The sequence below is a fragment of the Leguminivora glycinivorella genome, chromosome 24 (genome assembly GCF_023078275.1).
Source record: "Leguminivora glycinivorella isolate SPB_JAAS2020 chromosome 24, LegGlyc_1.1, whole genome shotgun sequence".
NCBI lineage: Eukaryota > Metazoa > Arthropoda > Insecta > Lepidoptera > Tortricidae > Leguminivora > Leguminivora glycinivorella.
The window spans coordinates 12,342,403-12,365,624 of record NC_062994.1 but is presented as its reverse complement, the minus strand read 5'-3'; the positions used below and the strand labels follow the sequence as shown (position 1 = coordinate 12,365,624).

Here is a 23,222-nt window from a genome sequence, read left to right as displayed (position 1 = left end):
GGTCTCGCGAACGTCGTCGCCTCTCCAACGCCCGCGCGGCGACGACGCCGCGCTCCCGCAGCGCCGACGCGACGTTGCGGCGCCTCTCGAACGTCGACGTCGCAGTGGCGTCCGCGCGGCGTCGACGCCGCGCCAACGCCGCGCCCGCGCAGCGCCGCCGCGATGCCAGCGGCTACCAACGTCCAGCTAGGGCTTCCAATACCGGGATCCCAGTATCTCGGGATTTTTGGGGTAGATTTCAAAACCGATATTTAATTTTGTAATTGGAATCCCGGTATTTTTAGTAACTAACAAATTATGGCAAATAAACGTAAACTACTAATCAAAAACCTTAAATTTCTGCATCATGACGGTCGCTAGACGCGTAAATATTGCTTTTTGCTCTCGTTTCTTCGACACATTCTCTGTTTAGTGTTTTTACAATATTTCTATGAAATGACAGTTTTTCCGATGAAGAGGAAGCAATACGTCAAACGTAGTTGATACAACACAGGCCACAGACCCTCTGTAAACAAGTTGATGCACCTACATTATAGAAATAACTTTTCAAAAAATTGGTTAAGGCATACGAACTAACGTATAAGCTACTTTTGATTTACTGCCACTGACGTCGAGGAGGCGCGGCGCTAACGCGGCGTCGACGCCGCGCGGACGTCACTGCGACGTCGACGTTCGAGAGGCGCCGCAACGTCGCGTCGGCGCTGCGGAAGCGCGGCGTCGACGCCGCGCGGGCGTTGGAGAGGCGACGACGTTCGCGAGACGCTAGATGTGGGGGATCCAAATACAGCTCATAATACAACTACTTTTGTGGCTAAAAACCACAAAAGGATCCTTTTGCTCCAAGGACATTTTCATCTGAAATTCGTCCATATTACAGATGAAGCGTGGACCCTTTTATGAAGAATAGCCACTCAAGTGCACATTATAAGGGGCTATCACAAGTTACCAGTATGATAGTGCCCAAGGCGCCTTTATACTGGGTGCATGTCGCCTCTGAGAGTTTGATATTAACTGGCGACTATCAGCAGGTAAGTTTTTAATTAATACTTTTTTAAAACCACATAAAGCCTTATAAATTGCTAATTACTTTTCACTGCCGAACTAATGTGTTAGTTACATACCAGTACAGCAAGTGGCCATAATTAAATAGAGATAAAACCTAGCTGCCAAAATCAAAGTTACTTACCAAACGCTATTGATTCTGGTTCTCAGTAGCTTCGCTCTTGAAATTCATTGGCTCCAATTGCATCGGTTCCATCTGCATATGCTCCATCGGCTCTTGTCCTTCAGTTTCCATACTCTGCTTAGGTCGCCCCGGTCTACGAGACCTTAGCATCTCCCTCTTCCATTCCGCAGTTTCCATAGTCTCCGGAGTTATAACCACCTCACCAGTCGCAGGGTTTATTGGGTACAAACCTTCCGGAGTGTGCTTCTTTTTCGCCATATCCATACCGTGGCGACGTTTCATGTGCTTGTTATAATTCGGCCAGTTTGTGAAGTCCCGTTGGCAGAACTCGCAAGAATATGGTTTTATACCGGTGTGCTGGCGGACATGTTGGTTCAAAATGGTTTTGAAACGGAAGCTCTTACCACAGTATGAGCAGATGTATGGTAGCTCATCTGTATGTACAATTTGGTGAGATTTGAGTTGTTTTGGTAGACGGAAACAACGACCGCACTGGTCACAAGAGTGTGGCTTATTGCCATCGTGGACTCCAACATGGTTCCGTAACTGACCGAGAGTTTTAAAGCCAAACTTGCAAATCTTGCATTTGTACGGTCTTGTATCATCATGCAGGAGCATGTGTCCGGCTAAGTTCTGCTTGTTAAAGAAGCATTTCCCACATTTCTCGCAAGTATGATCTCTTTTTCTATCCATATGTGTCAGGAGATGAGATGTTAAACTCCCTTTGCTCTTAAACTCCTTTTTACACAAGACACAAGTACGGTCCTCGCTGATCAACTCCGGTGGAACGATTCGAGGAGCTCTCTTCTCCCTATAAAAAATGCTTGTATGTTCGTTTAACTCTTCTAAACTAGGGAAGCAAGTATTACAACCCTTGCAGATATGCTCCGTAGTTCTATGCTCGTTCTTATGGTTAGTCATTTGATTCTGCTTGGTGAAACTCTTATGGCACACATAGCAAGACAGTTTTAAGTTCCGTCTGTGCCTTTTAACGTGAACTAAGAAACTATCCAACTTCAGTTTCTTAAGGTTGCAGTCGCCACACTTAAATGCATTGCAGCAGTGATGGTACTGCATAGAATGAGTCTTTAGCTCCTCAGCAGACTTGTACTGCGTTTCACAGAAGGAACAAGTCCAGGAATAATCCTTCCAAGTTAGTTTAAGCTGAGAGAGAGGTAAGGAATCCAGGCTGCGACATTTCGTCGTCTTCTTCTTCTTTTTCGGTTCGCTTTGATGTGCAGTCAGCGCGACCGACTCTGATTCAAGTATTTCAAGCTTAACTTTAATGCTATTAGCTATAGTTTCCGCCTGCTCTTCCAAAAAGGCATCCTCCCTGTCAGAATCGTCAGACATTTCTTCCTTCTTAACATTGCGCATTAATATGTTATTCAACATCTCCTGAGCGTGTTCCACGTTCAAAATAAACTCGAAAGCTCTGTCTAAAGACGTCAAGCACACGAAACAAACCGTTTTAGGCAGCACTTCATCAGTAAACAATCCTGATGTCCTTGCGTTCAGCCTTTTGAGCTTCTTCACGATTTCAATCCACTTCTCGGTCTCAGATTGTAAGTGAATGAGTTTGTCAAGTGGTTTCAACTCGGCGCACAATAGGCAATAAACGTTTTCCATAGTCTTTACGGTTTAATGCGTAAATTAGGAGAAATTAATAAATTATTTTTGTTTCTTGGACGACATTTGACGTTTACTTTTCTTTCGATCGTGACATTCATGACCTATTTGCTGTTCGGATACTGACGATTTAGGTAATCGATTACTCGTCGAAAAAATTTAGGAACATTTCTAAAAATCATAATATCTGTTTATTTATAATTAGTTAAAATTATAAATATTTTAATATCTTCATGGAAAACTCCAAATTTTTATTTGGTAATGCAATGCATTGTTATAACAAGGTAATTTTTTGGCAAGTGATTCGAAGAGAAATCGAGTCAAAATTTATCGATACTTGCTGTCAAACTAGAATTTCTCATTAGACTAAAAAGTGTTAAAACAAAACACAGTCGAAATTGTTTCATAATTAATTATGGATTTAATTAATTGATTGGACTCCCACGTACATTACAAATCATCTAGAAGCGGATATTTAGCGAAACAAAATGAACGAATTAGACAAATCCCATTGCCGGTTTTGTGCTGAAATGAAATCAAAAGAAAAGCTTGTCAATTTGGAATCTGACATAAATAGAAGGCTCGATATTGTGAAAAAATTAACTCGTATCAACACAAATTCAACAATTGTGTTTGAAGATGAGGATATTTTGCCGAAAACCGTGTGTTTCATCTGTGTCAATTCTTTAGATAAAGCGTTTGAATTTGTTAAAAACGTTGAACATGCTCAACAGGTACTTATTAATACCTACAATAAAGTGAAAAAGGAAGAACTTATATCAGATGATGAGAACACAGAACTTCTGGCTCCAGAAACCCCTATAAAAGAAGAACCTGAAGTTCGTGTAGAAAATTTAGAAAAAGTTTCTAAAAAATCTGTTAAAAAGCGCGAAAAAATCCCTCAGCTCACATGGAACGATTATAAATGGACTTGTGCAAAGTGTGGAAGTGAATTTACGACCATAGAGGAGTTTAAAACGCACTCAATGACTCTCCACGAGTGCTGCAATGCATTTAAATGCACAGATTGCGACACAAACATTCTACGATTAGATAAATTCTTACTTCATGTGAAGCGGCATAGGAAATACTTAAAACTCTCATGCTATATCTGCAATACAAAATTTTCATCAGGAAATAAAGTTGCGTTACACAAAAAAGTCCATTCAGTATCTGAAAATATATGCTCCGGTTGCAACTCAGAATTCAAAAATGTTGAAGATTTAAATCAACACATAAAGTTGTATTATAAAAACCGAGCAGGTAGCACTATAGCAGTCATGGATATAACTAATGGCCTGACATGTGGTATGTGTAAAAAGACTTTTAAAAATAAAGGTAGTCTGAACGGTCATTTACTCGTCCATACAGAGAAAAGCCCTAAGAAAAGGGCACACATATGCGATAGATGTGGTAAAGGGTTCTATAACAAAAGTGACTTAGCAGCACATGTAGCATCGCATGACGAAGCCCGTCCTTTCCAATGTGAAATCTGTAAAGCAGACTTTAAAACCATAATCCGTTTAAAAGCTCATATAAAAGTCCATGATGATATCAAGCCGTACTCCTGTCTTCAATGCTTTCGTCGTTTCCGACTTAGAAAGCAATTAAAATCACATGAGATTATACATACAGATTCTTTACCGTTTGTGTGTCCATATTGTAGTAAAGCTTTCCGTTTTAAAAGTATTTTAGACTTGCATTTACGGCAACATACTGGTGTAAAGCCGTACTGCTGTGAATTGTGTCAAAGGAATTTTACAAACTGGTCAAATTACAATAAGCATATGAAGAGGAGACATGGGACTAGCATGGTGAAAAGAAAACGTAATATAATAGTGGAAAAGACCCCAAATACTGGTATGGATTATGCAATTTTGCCAGAAAAAACAAGAACATGCTTTGAGTCAATATCGTAAAATACAAAGAGAATTTTATTTGGCATTTCTTGATTAAAGTAGCATTTCTACTTAAATTCAGTTTATTTTATACATATGTACTTATTTATTGAATTTACTATGTATTACCAAGGTATTATACTTATTAATTATTAGTTTTAGTTGAAATAAAGTGTTATAAAAATGTTAAACATTCCAAAGTACAAAAAATAATTATATTTTATATAAAAACGGTTTTATTTACAAGCCAATAAAGCTAAACACCTCGGGGATATTCTTTCATTTACAATTCTGTTAAATTTACAACTTTTCACTCCTTTTTCCTTTAAATATACTATTCTGTCATACAATATAAGATTCTCTATCACTGACTGTAAACTATTTTGGAGTAAAACAAAAATGGCGGCCTTTTTCTGAACCATAGAGCTTGAATTTTCCCGCCAAATCGATCTTAATTCTTCTAAATCGATACTTAAGTCTCCTGCTTCCGGAGAATCGATTTTATCTTTAAGTGTATTAGATGCATTATGTAACAAACTGAACCCAGTGCAGGCATCTTGTACGTAGCTTTCGAAATTCCTGTCAATAGATTTTGTTTTAACAGCTTTTCGTTTGTTTCTTTTTAACTTGCAGTTATCTGAAAACAAAAATAAAGATTAGAAAAAGAAATCTTAAAAGATTTCAATGTAGAAAATGAGTTATTATTTATTTATTATTATTTATTTATTGGTAAACATGATTACATGACTTTACAGCTAACCATTGCGTCACGTATCTTAGGCTGACATAACAAGAAAAACAAAGTAGACATATACATTTACAATAATAGGCATACACTTAACAGACATTTTATATAGGAACAGTTGAACACCTCGCATCCATCGCCTCACACAATCTCAAGCATTCACTACATATTGCCGCCCATCGCCACGCAAACAAGTCGCACTCAGGTGTCGATGTCAGGAGCGCATTGAGCTGTGAGAGGGCGCGGGGCAGCGGTGAGTTCCTGTACGATACGGTACGCGCCGGCGGCACGGCCAACAGGTCGCGTCGTCGCGGCCTGAGTGCTATCCTCGGAACATCAGGAACAAACAGTCGTACGAGACGCTCTACAAGCTCGGGACAGTCTGACTCACCACGTAGAGCTCGACATGCTGTGATCATCAGCTGAAAATTCCGCCTCACCTCCAAGGAGTTATACCCAAGAGAGCCAAGGAGATACTTGGTCGGGTAGAGATACGGGTAGAATCCGAAAACTTTTTTAAAAAGGAACCTTAAAAGTGCTTTCTGCACCTTCTCAAGTAGTAAGGCATAAGTCGATTCGTAGGGGTTCCATACGATCGACGAGGTCTCCAATTTACTCCTTACCAAGGCATTGTAAACTATTTTTATGGCCAATGGGTCTTGAAAACAGCGTAGGTTTCGGATTACAAAACCCAGCCTTCGGAAACAGCTCGTCGCAAGAGCAGAAATATGGTCGTGAAAAGTGAGCCGCGTATCAAACACAACGCCCAGGTCCTTGACGGAGAAGACACGATTTATCGGCTCTGACCCTAATATATATTGAAAATATAGAGCGGTATGAGAGCGGGTAAATGTACACACGCAGCACTTGGCTGGGTTAAAATGAAGTTTGTTCTCCATACTCCACCGAAATACCAAGTCGATGTCATTCTGCAACGTCTCGCAATCGGCTCTTTGCTCCACGCCGTATACCAACTTGAGGTCATCAGCATATAAGAGACATTGAGCCGCCCGAAGAACCGACTTGAGATCGTTGATCATGATACCAAAAAGCAGAGGCCCTAATATGGAGCCTTGACTGACACCAGACCGGGTATGGTAAGGAGTCGAGACAAAACAACCATGTCGGACGAACTGCTGTCGATCGCGCAGATAGCTGGCAAAAAAGGTCAACAATTTGTGAGAGAAACCAATTTTGTCCAGCTTTGCAAGCAGCACGTCGTTATCCACGCGATCAAAAGCCTTTGCGAAATCAAAATAGAGGACATCGACTTGTATACCTCTATCAAGATGAGCAGCAATATTGTCCGTTAGTATCAACAGATTCGTATTGACTGAGCGACTAGGCCGAAAGCCATGCTGCGCGTCACACAGGAAGGGTCGAACCTGTGAAGACAGAGTTCGGTGAAGTATGGCCTCAAACAACTTGCCAAGGGTGGGAAGAACGGCGATTGGTCTATAATTCTCAACCACGGAAGTGTCACTCGCTTTCGGGATCGGTCTCACCCTAGACACCTTCCAACATCGAGGATAAGATCCAGAAGATAGCGCCAGGTTGAATATATATTGTATCGGCATCTTCAAGAAATCCATACAGCCCTTTACAATATACGCCGGTAAGTTGTCGGGTCCAACAGAGCTATTGGCCTTGAGGCGTTTTATCCCAACTTCAACCTCTCGCAATGAAATTGATTTGATATCAATGCAGTCGCCAGTAGGCTCACGATAGGCATTTTCTATCAAGCGTGGGTCAAGAAGCGGAACAGTAGGCAGAAAAACTTCTGAAAAATGGTTGGCGAAAGCACTGGCCACATCCCTACCGACAAATTGTTCGTCTTTAAACTTTACGCGGGACACAAAACCACCATTTGTTTTAAGACTGCCTACGTGCTCCCAGAAAGCGCGAGGATTGGCTTTAACTGTGCTTTGGATATGTCCAATATAACTATCGTAAGCAGACGCTAGACGCTCTTTCACCTTAGACCTCAATATTGAAAACTGTTTGTAGACGTCTATATCCCGTGTAGCCTTCCATTTTCGGTGCAGATTACTTTTTTGCTTTATATCAGCGATCAGGTCGGCCGTAAACCACACAGGATATCGTCTACTTGAACTGGTCGGCCGTTTCCGTTTAGGTACACTGAGATCAAATATATCATATAATATATTGTAAAATGTGTCCACAGCGACGTCGACATTGTCAGCACTGAGGACTTCCTGCCAACTTATTTCTGAAACTAATTTGTACAGGAGCTCAAAATTACCCTTAGTAAAGTTCCAGTCTCGACACATGTCCACATTGCTGGGATCCAATCGACCTGCAGCCGGTCGACGCGAACAGTCTCCTACAGGAACTGAGATATCCAATGGAGGATGGTACGCATCAGATCTTGGGACCAATCCCTCGCCTGCCGTCTTGGAGACCTCAGCACCAGTAATGCGCTCAGACACCAACACGACATCTAGCTTACTACCATGTACATTCGTCACTTCGTTCATATCAATCAGACCACAAACAGATACAAAATAACAATAATAACTAAGGACACTCCGGGACGCATACACTGGGTTCAAGTTCAAGTCGCCGATCACAAGCACTGCACCCGTAAGAGTGTCAATAACCGACTCCACTTTCTCAAACCACCGCATATAAGTTTCCTCTGAAGCACTGGGAGGAATGTACACGACACATATATGAAACACACCCTGACCCGCCACAAGTGTGACCCACATGTCCTCGCCGTTCGGCGTCTCAAGTTCCACACGACGCTCGAGCTGGATACCAGGGCGCGCCGCAAGGAGTACGCCGCCGCCGCGCGCGCCAGTGGCGCGATCCCGACGCAGAACGCTCCACCCGCCACACGCCAACTCAGCATCATTAACGGCATCGGTGAGCCAAGACTCAGTTACCGCGATGACGTCACAATCAAGAGCTAGCAGGTTTTGCCTGAAGTACTGAAGCCGCGTGTTCAAGCCCCTGACATTTTGGTATATTATGTCTAACATCGGAAGTGATTTCCTCTTGGGACCTGGGGTTTTCCGTGTATGTGCCGTTGCTTTGTCTTCTCCGAAAAAACCACGCCTTTACCCGAGCGTTCTTGGGCCAGACCTCGGGGGATAAACACCGGTCATAGAGCTCGCCCGGGATGCCGATTTTATAAGATCTATAGGATCCCTTTGCTTTGATCTCAAGGACAGTGCAAGCTTTCTCGGGACATAATATTTCTAGATATGCTCGTATCTCATCGGGGCCAGATGCCATGTTCCAAAGGTGTATGTATTTGAAGACTTCTGCCGCCTTAAGTGAAGTAACTTCAGGCCCAGCTGTGCATCGCATTGAGGAGAAGTGTTTTTTTGCAATGACTTTGTCCTTATGTTGATCACGGCCGACGAGTGCAACACCCGCTTCCTCTCCCGTGGACACGTCACTGCTGGGCAACGAATTGTCGACCACGGACACCGGCGAGGAAGGAACAACGTCGCTAGTCTCGTTGCAAGTAGCGACCCCTACGTCATCCTCCACATTTTCCTTCACTACTGGCGCATATTTTTTTGCATTCCGTGCCTTGCGCTTTGGTCTTGACTTCCGTCTTGATTTCTGCTCCGATTCTGCGGTGACAGGGGGACTTACGCTCTGCGTCTCACAGCGACAGCCGCTTGCTGAGTTTACTTCAAGCTGCAATAGCCGTTCATTGATCAAGTCAAGCTTAGAAGAAGAGCAAAGAATGAGGTAGGTATTTATATTGAAACTTGTTGACGAAAGTACTAGAAGAGTTATGATCTGTGGCCCGTTTCTCGAAAGGTACAGCCTTGTATTACAAGTGTGTTTCCATGACAACCCATACGATTTGACAGTTCGCGCACTTGTAATACAAGGCTTGTACCTTTGGAGAAACGGGCCCCTGGTCCTTCGACCCGGATTAAGAGAACAGAAAAAACAAGTTTTAATAATATTATAACTCACGTCTGTTAGCATAAAGTTGTAAGATTCCTCTTGCCAGTAAATTAAACACCGAATCTTCTAAGTTATCCTCAACTAAACAGGGTGGCTGCGCTCCCAGTCTCAAAAACGGAACTCCCATGAACTCAAAACCATTTTCCTGCTCAAACATTTCTTTAAAACAATCACTTAAAGGGAAATTCTTAAATCTTCCATTTTCCTGCTGCATTCTATGATAGCAACAAGGCATTATGACCATCGCCTTAGCCTTTTCCATTTTTAAAAACAAATTCAAGGCCACAACTGTCAAGTCCGCACAAGCGTGAAGTCCGGTTATGCAAAAACAGTTGAAATTCAAAAACTTATGCGTCAAATACCCTTCTATTTGCGAGTTGGAGTTTTCGTTTATAGTATGTTTTATATATTTTACGTTTTCTGTGGAGTTGCCGTGGTATTTGGTTTGTCTTTTCTTTGCTCCGACGTAGTGAGAGGAGTTGCATTCAAGTCCTAATACTTTAAGTTGCGATGTTTCGAAGATTATCTGGTCTAAATAGCCCTGGAACAGAAACAAATGATTATAAATAGAAGAAAAAAAATCGAGCCAAAAAACCCGCGCATCCTACCCTACAGTTCGAGATTCCGAAATTCTTAATTAAAAAAAAACTTAACCTAACTTTTTAGTTTCACATTATCCGATCGAATATCGGATGTAGGACCGATATCCCATACATTACAGGCACCACCATCTTGGATTTTTTATATTGAAATTCTTCCCACATCCGATATAGGATCGGATAACGTTTAAATTAACGGACTAAGAAGTGCTGATGGTGGCCTAGCGGTAAGAGCGTACGACTTTCGATCCGGAGGTCGCCTGGTCCTAACCCCGGCTCGTACAAACGTGTTTTACAGAACTTATGTGCGAAATGTCACTTGCCAATCGCTTTTCGGTGAAGGAATTAGGAAAACGTCGTAAGGAAACCGGACTAATTCCAATAAGGCCTAGTGACCCTTCGGGTTGGGAGGTCAGATGGCAGTCGCTTTCTTAAAACTAGTGCCTACGACAAATCTTGGGATTAGTTTGTCAAAGCGGACCCCAGGCTCCCAAGAGCCGAGGCAAATGCCGGGATAACGCAAGGAGGATGAGGATACTGTAACACTTTAAAACGGCAGAAATTACACTGCGTCGTGCCTGATGATACTGATTGCGAATCGTAAAAACTAGAACAAGTAAACTAGCTAATAATAAGCTAGTAATGCATTCAAATCTTTGACAGTTATGCATATACAATCAGCTACCAATCCCATTGAACCCTGTTCGTTACTTTTACACTTACCAATCCAGATCCAAAATCCACGACCACATCGCATCCATTTTCTTTGCAGACATCTTCCACCTCTTTCGCCAAATAAACTATTTCATGCCTCTTCTTTGGACTGACTGGAACTTGAACTGAATCTTCCAATCCATCTATCTCTTCGAACACATTATGAATCGCTTTCAAACGTTCCAATTTTAAACAGAATCCGTTGAGAATTTCTAATGCGGGTAGTTCGAAGTTTTTGTCAAAAACGTCCATGTCCTCCAGGTGTTCTACTTCTATTTTTTCTAAAACGTTTTGGACGAGTATATCTGTGTTTGGGAAATTGTATAGATATTGATATTCTTTTAAGAATAGGATGCATTCTTTGAAGAAGTCTTTTGGATGTTGGAATGTTTTTGGCAACGCCATAGCTCTGTGAAAAGAACAACAAAAGATTATCCAACTACGGCGGTATCCAATAGCTGTTATACGAGTAGTATTATTTTAAATTGCATTTCGTCTGTACCTACCCGCCCTAAGAGTTTCCAGTTGAAAAACCAATCCGACGCTATCTAGGTAACCATAAATGAGCTATAAGCTGTTCATCTGACGTAAAAGGGAAATGATAGAATTTTTTTTAATAAGCCCGTCCCTGGACGCCTTCTGGTGTCATCAAATGTCATATATTAGAATCCCTCACTATGCTCAGGATTCAATGTACGCCCTGCCTCGCTGTAAATGAAGTTTTAGTCCCTTGTAACACAATCTACTTGCTTGTTACTACTTACATTGCCTTGTCAATGGACACAACTTCAGAAGACGATTAGTCTTCGCCGCCTTGTCTTGTGACAGTCGTGAAAGCGAAAAAATAAAACAGTGTAATAAGAAGAATACATTTATTTACAACAGTATTTAAACTCCACAAATACTCTGTAATAAATAACGACTACAATATGTTTTTAGAGAGAAAAAAAAAATAAGAACAATGAACACCTAAATTCAACCACATTGAAAAATAAAATACGTATCTTTTTCCTGATGACGGCTTACTTAAGGAACCAGTCCATAATTCCATAGAGAGAATCTCAATTAAGTAATAATACTTGGAAGTTTTCAGCTCTGTTTAGCAGACGTTTCATATCGTTCATAACGCGTATATTCCGTCTAAGTCTTTGTCCAGACACTTTCAAGGCCCTCTTATATTCAAAACTGAGATAAATTTATAAACTCCTCTATTTTACTGTTGAGGTCCACTAAGCTTCTCCCAAGACTCTCCATGCTTATCTATTTGTTGTCCTGAACCTTCTCCGATAACACACTTTCCAGCCCATTTGTCAGGGGTCAAGTATTTCTGGCACACCTCAACCAAGTCCTTAGCGTTAACGGCCAAAACTCTCTCCCTCTGAGTCTTCCAAATATCGTAAGACAATCCAAAGAGGAATAAGTCTATCCCCTTCATGTATTCAGCGACAGGCTGGTCCATTTGTTGGAGGATGGACAGTTTGGATTCGAATAAATTCTGATCATCTACAAGAGAGGAATTCTTAGACATCCATTCTGCTGTCTCGTCAAAAACGTCAAGCGTGGTCCTCGAGTTCGGGTCCCTATAGGAGTAATAGCTAAAGATTCCATCTAAGGATAGAGCTGCTCCACCACCATAAGCGCCATTTTGTTCTCTGACTATTGGGTGCAAGTATTTCGAGGTCAAGAATTTGGATAGTACGCGTAATTTGGGATAGTCTGGGTGAGTGTATCCTACAGTTGGGATGACTTTCGAGCAGAAATTCACTGGGATATTCATGAGAACTTGTATCCCGCGTTGAGTTTTTGGTAATTTCTCTGAATCGATCCAGTTAATTCGGTTCAGCTCTTTGGAATCTTTACATAGTTCAGTGCAGAATTCCTCAACTGCTGGGAGGATATTTGTGTTTGTGTTGCAATAATGGAAAGCTGCTCTAAGATTGTTGCCATTTAAGATTTTTGACGCGATATCATCCATTATATGTCCCACCTCATCAGTTTTGTATTTCTTCTGAACTTCTTGCATGTTGATGACATGTTGTATGCCCTGAAGTTGCTCCTTGCATTTGTCTACAGAAGAGACTAGTGATTTTGCCATCTGCATGGCGTAAACATGTCCACTGTCAATAATTCCACTGGTTAAAGAAGAGCAGTAGTTCGTCAAGAGCATGCCAAGTCTCTCTTTATTCTGGAAGTTTGGTTTGGCAAAAATTTCGTTCCAAATATCAAGCATTTTTGGCAGATTCTCATCAAGACAGTGGCTTGATATGAGTGTGCCTTGCTCATATTGGTCTGGTTGGTCAATATGTTCTGTAATATGGCAGTTGACTGTCAATCCAGATGTAGACTTGCTGATGTATTGATCAAATTCTCTGTAGTTGTGAGATTTTGTGTCAAACTTGTCCAGAATATAGTTGAAGAATGGCAACATTTCCAATTGTTTCTGGTTGAGGCTCTCAGTTCCAAGTACACCTTTGAAATAGGTGACTCCATTGGTATTGGCTTCTAATAGCTGTAAGGGGACTGTGCCTGCCATGGTGTGTTTGATTGCAGGAGCTGTCTTTGTCGCTGTAATTTCTTCTAGCTTCAGACAAGGCAGAACATCTAAATTCTGCTCTTTCTTCTGAGCTCTTGAAAGAGCTATTCCATCTTCAAATATAGCTTTCTTATCTTCATCTGTGAGAGCTGCTGTTTTGGACATCAGCAGTTTAATTTCAGCTTCATTAAACACATCATCAAATTTAGGATCAGGCTGCATGGTCATTACTAGTTTATGGTTGTTCTCAAGGAAATATTTCTCAATGGTGTCCTTTATATAACTTGGCTTTGTCAAGCTCTGCTTAAGTTCCTTAAGCAAAGTGTTCATTTTGAGGGCATCTAGGACAGATCCATTGTGGTTCCACATGGGCATCAAGTTGAAAAGTAGGTTAAGTCCAAACTTAGGAGATTGATGCTTAATAGACAGCTCAAAACCATGAAGTACACTCTCAATGTGATCCTTTTTAAAACCCTTCTCATGTATTTCATGAATAGTCTTATTAACTATATCTTCTATTTTTTCAAAGTTTGAAGTTTCAACATCTCTCAATCCAACCACAAATAGGGTGTCTCTAATTTGATTATCATAACCCGTAAGGCCATTGTAACCTCCAGAAATATTCTTCTCAATCAGACTTTTGTAAAAAGCAGAGTTGGGTCCAATCATCATCAGTTCAGCTAGAGCAGTGAGCATGAATGTATCAAATATGTTGGTTATATCTGACATAGCGAAGCCTATAGCGATTTGGTTTTGTTTTTCAATAGGACCCCCATATTGATCTACCCTGCAGTTTATGTTAGCATGTTTTGGCTGTTGCCATCTTTCTTGTGGGGGAACTACAGTGTTTGACGGATCTAAATATGCATAGTTGTTCAAATACATCTCATTTAGCATTTTCAAATTAGATTCTAGAGGGAAGTTGCCATAGGAATATATTTTGGCATTGCTTGGATGGTAATGTGTGGCGTGGAATTTCTTTAAATGCTCATGTGATAAATCTGGAATGCACAGTGGGTCCCCTCCGGAAACATATCCATATGTACCTTGTGGAAGAATAGTATTTATAAACTTTTGTCCAAACAGTGAATTGGTCTCAGAGAAAGCCCCTTTCATCTCATTATAGACAACTCCTTTAAAGTTTAAGCTAGAGCTTCTGTCTTCTAAATTTGAGTGTTCCAATCTCCATCCTTCTTGCAAGAAATCTAACCGTAACAAATTTGGTTTGAATACCGCATCTAAATAGACTCTTTGGAGATTTCTATAATCAACTTCATTTTGTGACGAGAACGGATAAAATGTATAATCTGGCCCGGTTAAAGCATTCATGAATGTAGCCAAGGATCTGTTCAGCATTTTGAAAAACGGATCTCTAACTGGATACTTCTCAGATCCGCACAAAACTGTGTGTTCCAAAATGTGTGGAGTACCCATAGAGTCTAGAGGAGTAGTACGGAAACCGACTGAAAACACATTGTTTGTGTCATCTCTTTCTAAATGCAAATATTCAGTTTTAGTTTTCTCATGAGTGAGCAAGTATGCTGTCATGTTGTATTCAGGGATGGGCTCAACATTTTTGCACATAAATCCATGGAGGACTTTCCCTGGCAACACTTTTCCGTGGAAATTCTCTTTTTTCTTCAATATGCTCGCGCTGTAGTTCCTTGCCGATGTGAGACGAGTTTGGATGCCTTTCCAGCCGCAATTATGGAGTCTTGAGTACATTTTTGAGTTTTATAGTCTCCGGGGCTCACTTCTCCTGCAAATACACACAGCACTGACTGGTTTTAGTGATTCCGGTAACGCGAAATGGTTTTTTGATGTTATGAAATTGTCAAGTCGAACGAAGTTTACGTAAAATCCTCTGCTAATTCAAAATACGTTGAATAAGTGTTATTGATGGTAAGAAGCTATTGAACTTAGAATCTAAACGCCTGTCTTGGTTCAGAACATCATAAAAATAAGGGGAAGAATGATTTTTATCGGCGAAAACAAATGAACAGTGATGCAATATTGTTATACTTACATGAAAGTAATATATGTAGTGAAAGTATTCTCCCAGTCTCCAGAGACAAAATTAGTTATTTTCCTTGTGGAATGAACTAAGTTTATGACATTTTTAGTTAATATTTAGTCTAAATTCTTAACCTTTTACGGCCTATCGGCACGAGCAGTTCTGATGACAGTTCTTTTTGAAGTTGCCTACTATCAAAATAATGAAATTTTTAAATCAAAATTCTTCGATAAAAGTAAAAGAGCTTGATCATTTTTGATATACTTAAGTTTCAATGCACCATACTCACGTATACTCTTTTTTAATAAGCGGTGTATGATATATTTTGATGTAATTTTCAAGTTATAATAATTTCTTTTAATTTAATGAAGAATTTGGGGAATTTAAATAAATACTATGGCAACACAGTATTTAGGTTGCGTTTAGATACTGCACAGATATAAATTAAATCAAAATTCAAGAATCAATTTTAGATTTAATCATATTAATTATTTTTATTTTCATTTTTTATTTAATTTATTTAATCATTAATATTTTTATTAATTCGGAAACAAGAACTATCCTCACATATTATTTTAATTTGTAATAAATGTGACAATGTGACAACGGTGACAACTCATGTAGCAGTAATCGAGACGCAATATTTTGACATTTCTTTTTAAACACGTGTTGTACGTGTGATGGACTCACTGCGAGTCCAGTTAATATTTACTAGAAAATAATAACATTACAACAACAAAATGAGTTTGTACAACTTTAAAAAGATCGCCGTAGTCCCTACGGCTAAGGTAAATATAGAAACATATCTTTACATCATATTATTTACGTGTGTGAAAAGTAACCTTAAAATGTGGTATTTTCTGTGTTTTTCAGGACTTTATAGATATAATTTTGTCAAAAACACAAAGGAAGACTCCTACAGTAGTGCACAAGCATTACAAAATATCCCGGATACGTGGGTTTTATATGAGAAAAGTGAAATTTACGCAGCAGAATTTCCACGATAGATTGTCCCGTATTATTCAGGTTTGTGCCAGAAATAAATATTATAAAAGCTATTAAATAGTTGTAATATATTTATTTGAATCTGTACTATGTTTTACATTCACTATTTACATGTTGCGCAATGTTAACTTCTTATATTATTACAATTTTTCTTGAGAGAGATAAACAAAGATAAGGTGCTGCTATAGTTCTAGTTCAATAAGGTGTAGGTCATTAATCAATATTTAGTAAAGTAGGTGAATATTTTTTCATTATGCCTGCCTGTATATAGTAAGCCTATATAAAGTCACACCTCGGACACTGGCGATCAAATATATGAAAGAGGCGCGTTCCTAGCACACAGTCTAAGCTCGTGTAGATGAACGCGTACTCTGCTTGTATGAGTGAGATATGACAGGTCGACTGTTCGCGTTTTTGTCAGGTGGTAACTGTGAGGTAACCGAGAGGGGGTGGGCGGCACTTTCAGCGGGGAGCGGGAGTGGCCATACTGTACGATAGTACTCTTTATTATACTGTGATAAAGTTAATAATAATTTGTGATTATTTTAAAACTTAAGTTAGTCTCAAGTGCATCATAAACAATAAAATATTATACAAAATAGTACAGGTTAAAATTACACACTCTCCTTATTACCAATAAAAATGAATGGATTTAAATTAGTTAAAATGCCCCCTTCCCCCTCACACATACCTATCTCAATATTTTTAGGGTTCCGTAGTCAACTAGGAACCCTTATAGTTTCGCCATGTCTGTCTGTCCGTCCGTCCGTCCGTCCGTCCGCGGATAATCTCAGTGACCGTTAGCACTAGAAAGCTGAAATTTAGTACCAATATGTATATCAATCACGCCGACAAAGTGCAAAAATAAAAAATGGAAAAAAGTATTTTATTAGGGTACGGCCCCCTACATGTAAAGTGGGGGCTGATATTTTTTTTCATTCCAACCGATAGGTATTTAAAAATGAATAAGGGTTTACTAAGATCGTTTTTTGCTAATATTAATATTTTCGGAAATAATCGCTCCTAAAGGAAAAAAAAGTGCGTCCCCCCCCCTCTAACTTTTGAACCATATGTTTAAAAAATATGAAAAAACTCACAAAAGTAGAACTTTATAAAGACTTTCTAGGAAAATTGTTTTGAACTTGATAGGTTAAGTAGTTTTTGAGAAAAATACGGAAAACTACGGAACCCTACACTGAGCGTGGCCCGACACGCTCTTGGCCGGTTTTTTTATCATGCTACCAAAGACCTATATAGCTTCTAGACGTACAAGGTCTAAGAAAAAAACGTACCCCGGTTAAAAGCTACGCTCAACCAGAGGGCGCCACACCCTTTGGGGTGCGCTCACCTAGATGGCGACTCTGATTGAGACTTAAAACATGTCAGTTTAAGGCCATGGGTTTGACCTAAATTTTTAGGTTACATACCGTGCTAAAAGTTATAACCCCGTGTCAATAGATGGCAGTAAATTGTATAAATGCACAACTCTGTCGTGGTAATTATTAAAATGTCGATAGATGGCAATTAAATCAATCAGTATATTATAGGTATATAACCTGTTTCTTGTCGTGGTCTTTAAAAAGTATGAAAACAGAAAAAGGTTAGCGATGTAATTAGAATTTTTGAGTGGTGAGAGTAAGTGCGTTTTTACATTATCCGATCCGATATCGGATGTAGGAAGGTTTTCGAAGGAAAAAAAATCAAAGATGGCGGCGTAAATATATGGGATATTGGTCCGACATCCAATATTGAAACGGATAATGTGAAAACGCACTAAGACAAGGGACAAACTGTCATAGCTCTACTTAAATGTAGCTGTTTTTTTAACGTTTATAAATTTAACTACCGATAATTTTTTTGAAGATAGGCAAATAATATATTTTTAACGTTATAACGATCACGAAAAGGTGGCTCTTTTATTAAATTATTTTTTCGTATCATTTATTTATTATCTTATTACATGACCGAAATGACCTTTGCGAAATTTAATAGCAGATGAGGTGACCAATGCCTTTGCGTGTGCTCAATACTATATGAAATTAGAAAAAAAAGCGATGTCAATTGTCAGTGTCACTTAGAGCTAAGTATCACCACATCACTGACAGCTTTGTCACTAGTGTTTTTTTTTTCTAATTTCTTACAATTCAACACGAGCAAAGGCATTCACGCATTTTCACCTCAACTGCTATTAAATTTTATTTCAATTACTTAAAAAAGATAATAAATAAATAATACGAAATATAAGAGCCACCTTTGCGTAATCGTTATAACGTATTATATCAGAAATAAATATTATTTGCCTATCTTCAAAAATCTTTAGGTTTAGCCAATGAGGAGGCACACTCAAAGGTTATGACAGATAGCGCCACCGTATTAGTCCGAAAATAATAGAATAATCCTTAGTCTATGTCTGTCTCTGTCTACCATACCACCATAGTACCATACGAGAGAGCGATAAGACGATATATTGTTTTTTCTCTCTTACACATATGAATGACAGTGACATGCCTAGACACTTGCACAGGCGCCGCCTGGCGGGATAAAATGTCAGTGTGCCTCCTCATTATGTTCCATAACACCTATTTCGTTTTGATACCTGCATTTTTTTGAATACTTACAAAAAATCTTGCACTATTCAATTAATTTACTTTACCTTATAATTTTATTACCGTCGTCCTCACTCTCCACGCTTAGAGAACGTGCAAGTTTCATTCATGAAAAAAAACCGACAAACAACAACAAACACATTCCACACGTTCGTGTTTGTTGCTTGTGTTCGCTGTTTGTTGAAAATGAGGGCCTTTATTTTATTGTATTTATTACCTACCCACTCGTAGACTTCTCTCTTCAAAAATTAACGTCACGTTTGAGGAAGGAAAGAATCACATCCAAACATGCATGGATATTAAACGTTGGCAAAAAAAAGTTAAATTAAAATGTGGCGACATCATAGTGTCGTCCATTTCAAATCAGTGGTAAGAAAACGGGACGACACTGATGTTGCCATTTTTCAATTTCTACTCTTGCTGGCTGTTGACTTAACTGCGTTGGTAGAGTCAGTCCAAGGTAAGTTAGCAACGATTTTGATAGCCTCGCCGATGAAAATGATATTTAAACATCAAAATGCGATTCAATTCCTTAAATTGCAGGGGCAGGGCGAACAAAATAATTATATAGGTACCAACTCATTTGGCCCAAACTACATATCAAAGTCGCCAATTGCCACTATATGTCCCATAGCACTTTATGTCGGCGGAATAAGGTCTCGGTACATATTTTTGAGCGGATAAAATCGATACGTATTTTTGCACTTGACTGTACCTAATGCAATTTGACAAATTAAGAATGAAATCTTTACTTTTTTAATCAATAGATAAGATAATTGACCATTATAGCAACACGAATTAGTTTATTTCTGCCACGCCGGACTGTAGCTCCGGTTAGGAAACTAGCCTAAGGTCAGTGTGGTGAAGACCGTCTACCCGGAAAGACCGTCTATTGACTATAACTTTTGTGATTATATATCTACGCCTCTCACACCTCCGGAGGTATACCAGTTTTTCATCCTTAATCCATTGGTCTTCAATACCTATCTCTAGGACGAACACTAGTTAACATAAAACTTGATTCGTGTTTCGAACTCGAACATCGAGTTCAACAAGGTTCCGCAAAAAATTAAAATAAAATAGAAGCAGTCGGAATATTTGTATATTGTGTATGTAACGTAGTCATTTAATAACCGGTCTTTCTGACTAGTACTATTATTAATCTACTCAAAACGCGCTCAATTTCTAGTTTTATGTTCTGAAATATGTAACTTAGATATTGTGCCTACTCAGAAAGTCCGGCATAAAAGAGAAAGGCAAGACCGGCATATGATAAACAAGGAGTTGCCAACCTTTTTTAGGCTTTATTGGAAATAAGTCGAGTGTACACAATATCAATATATAAGTACTTTCTGGCTTATGAAACTTGTACCGTCTTTGATTTTATTTTCCAAATACAGTTTCGATAATGATTCGTATGGGATTAGAACTATCGTAAGTTCTACCCGTTTTTTATTATTTTTGTTTAAGTATATGATATTTCAAAAGAAAGTAGGGTTTCAAGTTGGTCATTATTTTTATGATCAGCATTACCCAACAGGAACCGTATGGGTACCCTTTAAAACGGTTTTGACCGATTATTTTACGGCTACGCGACCGTTAATTGACATTGCTGGCTGTCACTTTGACACAAAAGTCGTCATGGGTGTCGTCAAATCGATTCACGGGGGTGCTGATACCAAAATTAATGACCAAATTAGAATTTGACTTTGCTGACTGTCACTTTGACACAAAATTCGCTATGGGTGTTATCAATAGGTTTTCGGGGGTGCTGATTTAAAAATTAAACACTACTTTGGAATCTGACATTTCTGACTGTCACTTTGACACAAAAGTGGACATGGGTGTGGTCAAATAGGTTCTCGGGGATGCTGATTCCAAAATTAATAACCAATCTGGAATCTGACATTGTTGACTGTCACTTTGACATAAAAGTTGTCATAGGTGCCATCAATAGATTTTCGGGGGTGCTGATTTCAAACATGAACGCCACTTTGGAATCTGGCATTGCTGCCTGTCACTTTGACATAAAAGTGGTCATGGGTGTGGTCAAATAGGTTCTTGGGGGTGCTGATTCCAAAATTATTAACCAATCTGGAATCTGACATTGCTGACTGTCACTTGACACAAAAGTCGTCATGGGTGTTGTCAAATAGGTTTTTGGGGGTGCTGACTTCAAAAATAACGACTAATTGGAAATCTGACATTTCCGACTGTCACTTTGACATAGAAGTTGTCATGAGTGACATCAAATAGTTTTTTGGCTGTATTGGTTATTGGAATCAGCACCCCCGAAAGAATGAATGAATGATTATTTTATTTGCATAAAACAAGCGTATATACATAGGTGTTCAAAAAAAATATCCACAGCACGATTCTTGTTTTGCCCCCACAGCCGTACAAATATTGTTTACTTATGAACCGAGAACCTGTTAGACCACACCCATGACCACTTTTGTGTCAAAGTGACAGTCAGCAACTTCAGATTCCAAAGTGGTGTTTAATTTTGAAATCAGCACCCCCGAAAATCTTTTGATGACACCCATGACAACTTTTATGTCAAAGTGACAGTCAGCAATATCAGATTTCCAGTTGGTCATTAATTTTGAAGTCAGCACCCCAAAAACCTATTTGACGACCCCCATGACGACTTAGTGTCAAGAAAGTCAGATTTCAAATAAGTCATTAATTTTGGAATCAGCACCCCCGAAAACCTATCTGACCTGACGACACCTATGACCACTTTTGTGTCAAAGGGACAGTCAGTAATATCAGATTCCAAATTGGTCATAAATTTTGAAATCAGCTCCCCCAAAAACCAATTATACTCGTGGTATATGCACTTCGCGCATACAGTAAAGAGTGACAGAGATATCACTATCGTTATTGAGATTCGTTGAAGGGTGAGAAGAGACCTCGCGAATGCTGCGCGTTTGCCGCTGTCTAAGTAAAACACCTCGTAATAACCGTTCAGCTCAACTTTCGGTCGGGTACCCCTACAGCTACTTGAAACGGTTGAAACGGTCAACATAAGAGTTCAATCGCCCTTTTTAGATTCACACCCACCAATGTTACGAAACTAATTGGGCATTTCTCAGGAGGCGCGTTTTTACGTGTCCGGGGCAAAAAACGTCAGATCGGACTATTCTAAAAATCTGAATTAATTCAGGCATAATCTTTAGCCTCTCACGGAAAAAAAAATTTTTAACAATACTACCAGAACGTTTAGTAAAATAGATTTATCGTAACTGATACTACAATCTCGTAAGAAAAACAACTGTATTGTTACGTTTACTATATCTTGAATTCAATAGAACTAAGCAAACATTAATATGCACTAAACAGTTCTGTTTGAATTACATATACGAGAACTCTAGTTTTATTTACAACTAATTGAATAAAGGTTACGATAATTCTATTAACAAGAAGCTTCTTGTAATGCCAAAAAAATAAAAATTATCTTTACAATCTTAATCTTAGCGGTTACTATCACAGTATACTTCCTGTAACTTTTTTATACGTTGCCATTACTTTGTAGTTCTCGTAAAGAAATAAAAAGAATATTCTTGTAATGTAAACTCAACGAAGAGTTATATTTAAAAATATTAAGTTTGTATAAATATGTGCGCATCGCTGTCAACTCTATTATTTGTATCGTAGCGAATGCCATCGCAGTATAGTTGATATGACTGTTTTATAAGTTGGTATTACTTTGCAGCTCTTGTAAATAATGACAATAATATTCTCGTAATGTATACTGGTGAACAAATAGTTCTGTTGAAAAAGTATTTAGTTAGTATAAATATGTGTTTCGTTTTTGTAACGAAACGCCATGTTTAAGTACCATTGTATATCTTAGTGAATGCTATAGCAGTATAGTTGATTTTACTTTGCGCCTCTTGTAAAAAATAACAATGATATTCTCGTAATATACACCGAAAAATAATTGTTATAACAAAAATATTGTTCGCATAAATAAATGTTTTGCTTGTGTAACGAAACGCAATGTCAAAGCGCTCGCGGCGTGGTCGGCGGCCATTTACGTGTCATGAGAGATCACGCGTGGACGCGGATCGCAATAGGTTATATTATTTATCGTTAAACGTACTTACTACGTATTATCCATTCGTTTGGTAGTTTCCATTTTAGGAAATGGATGAAGAGGTGCAAAAACTCTTGCAAGGATGGGAGATGGCAGAGTTGGCAAAAGCAGGTGAGTCATGTACCGTATATGTAGAACTTAGTAGATAATTAGAATGGTGAGTAAAAAGGCATTTAATGTTGTATTCATTTTACATTGCATACAAATTCATACGACATTACGTGGGCAAAATCTAAA

General features: G+C 39.1%; 3 protein-coding genes across 4 annotated transcripts in view; 1 reads left to right on the top strand and 2 right to left on the bottom strand.

Moving 5' to 3' along the window:
- Positions 1 to 1,192: 1,192 nt before the first annotated feature.
- Positions 1,193 to 2,815, bottom strand: LOC125238538 (zinc finger protein 121-like). Its single transcript, XM_048145872.1, has one exon. It carries the CDS (start codon positions 2,813 to 2,815, stop codon positions 1,193 to 1,195), a length of 1,623 nt encoding a protein of 540 aa, XP_048001829.1.
- Positions 2,816 to 11,583: 8,768 nt separating this feature from the next.
- On the bottom strand, positions 11,584 to 15,433 carry LOC125238586 (presequence protease, mitochondrial). The gene is made up of 2 exons (XM_048145935.1): positions 15,285 to 15,433; positions 11,584 to 15,017 (listed from the first exon to the last, which is right to left on the bottom strand). Exon 2 carries the CDS (start codon positions 14,981 to 14,983, stop codon positions 11,939 to 11,941), a length of 3,045 nt encoding a protein of 1,014 aa, XP_048001892.1. The 5' UTR covers positions 14,984 to 15,017; positions 15,285 to 15,433; the 3' UTR covers positions 11,584 to 11,938.
- Positions 15,434 to 15,922: 489 nt separating this feature from the next.
- The window catches only part of LOC125238591 (nucleolar GTP-binding protein 1), a 47,509-nt gene continuing 40,209 nt past the window's right edge, over positions 15,923 to 23,222 (top strand). For both annotated transcript variants that reach the window (XM_048145943.1, XM_048145942.1), the window contains exons 1-2: positions 15,923 to 16,060; positions 16,146 to 16,298. In XM_048145943.1, the coding sequence (XP_048001900.1) occupies positions 16,013 to 16,060; positions 16,146 to 16,298 (201 nt within the window). In that variant the 5' untranslated portion in view covers positions 15,923 to 16,012. The remainder of the gene's footprint in view (positions 16,061 to 16,145; positions 16,299 to 23,222) is intronic.

Bases quoted from the DNA above. Each gene is read 5' to 3' on its own strand.
- LOC125238538 (XM_048145872.1), bottom strand. From the start codon at position 2,815: ATGGAAAACGTTTATTGCCTATTGTGCGCCGAGTTGAAACCACTTGAC.
- LOC125238586 (XM_048145935.1), bottom strand. From the start codon at position 14,983: ATGTACTCAAGACTCCATAATTGCGGCTGGAAAGGCATCCAAACTCGT.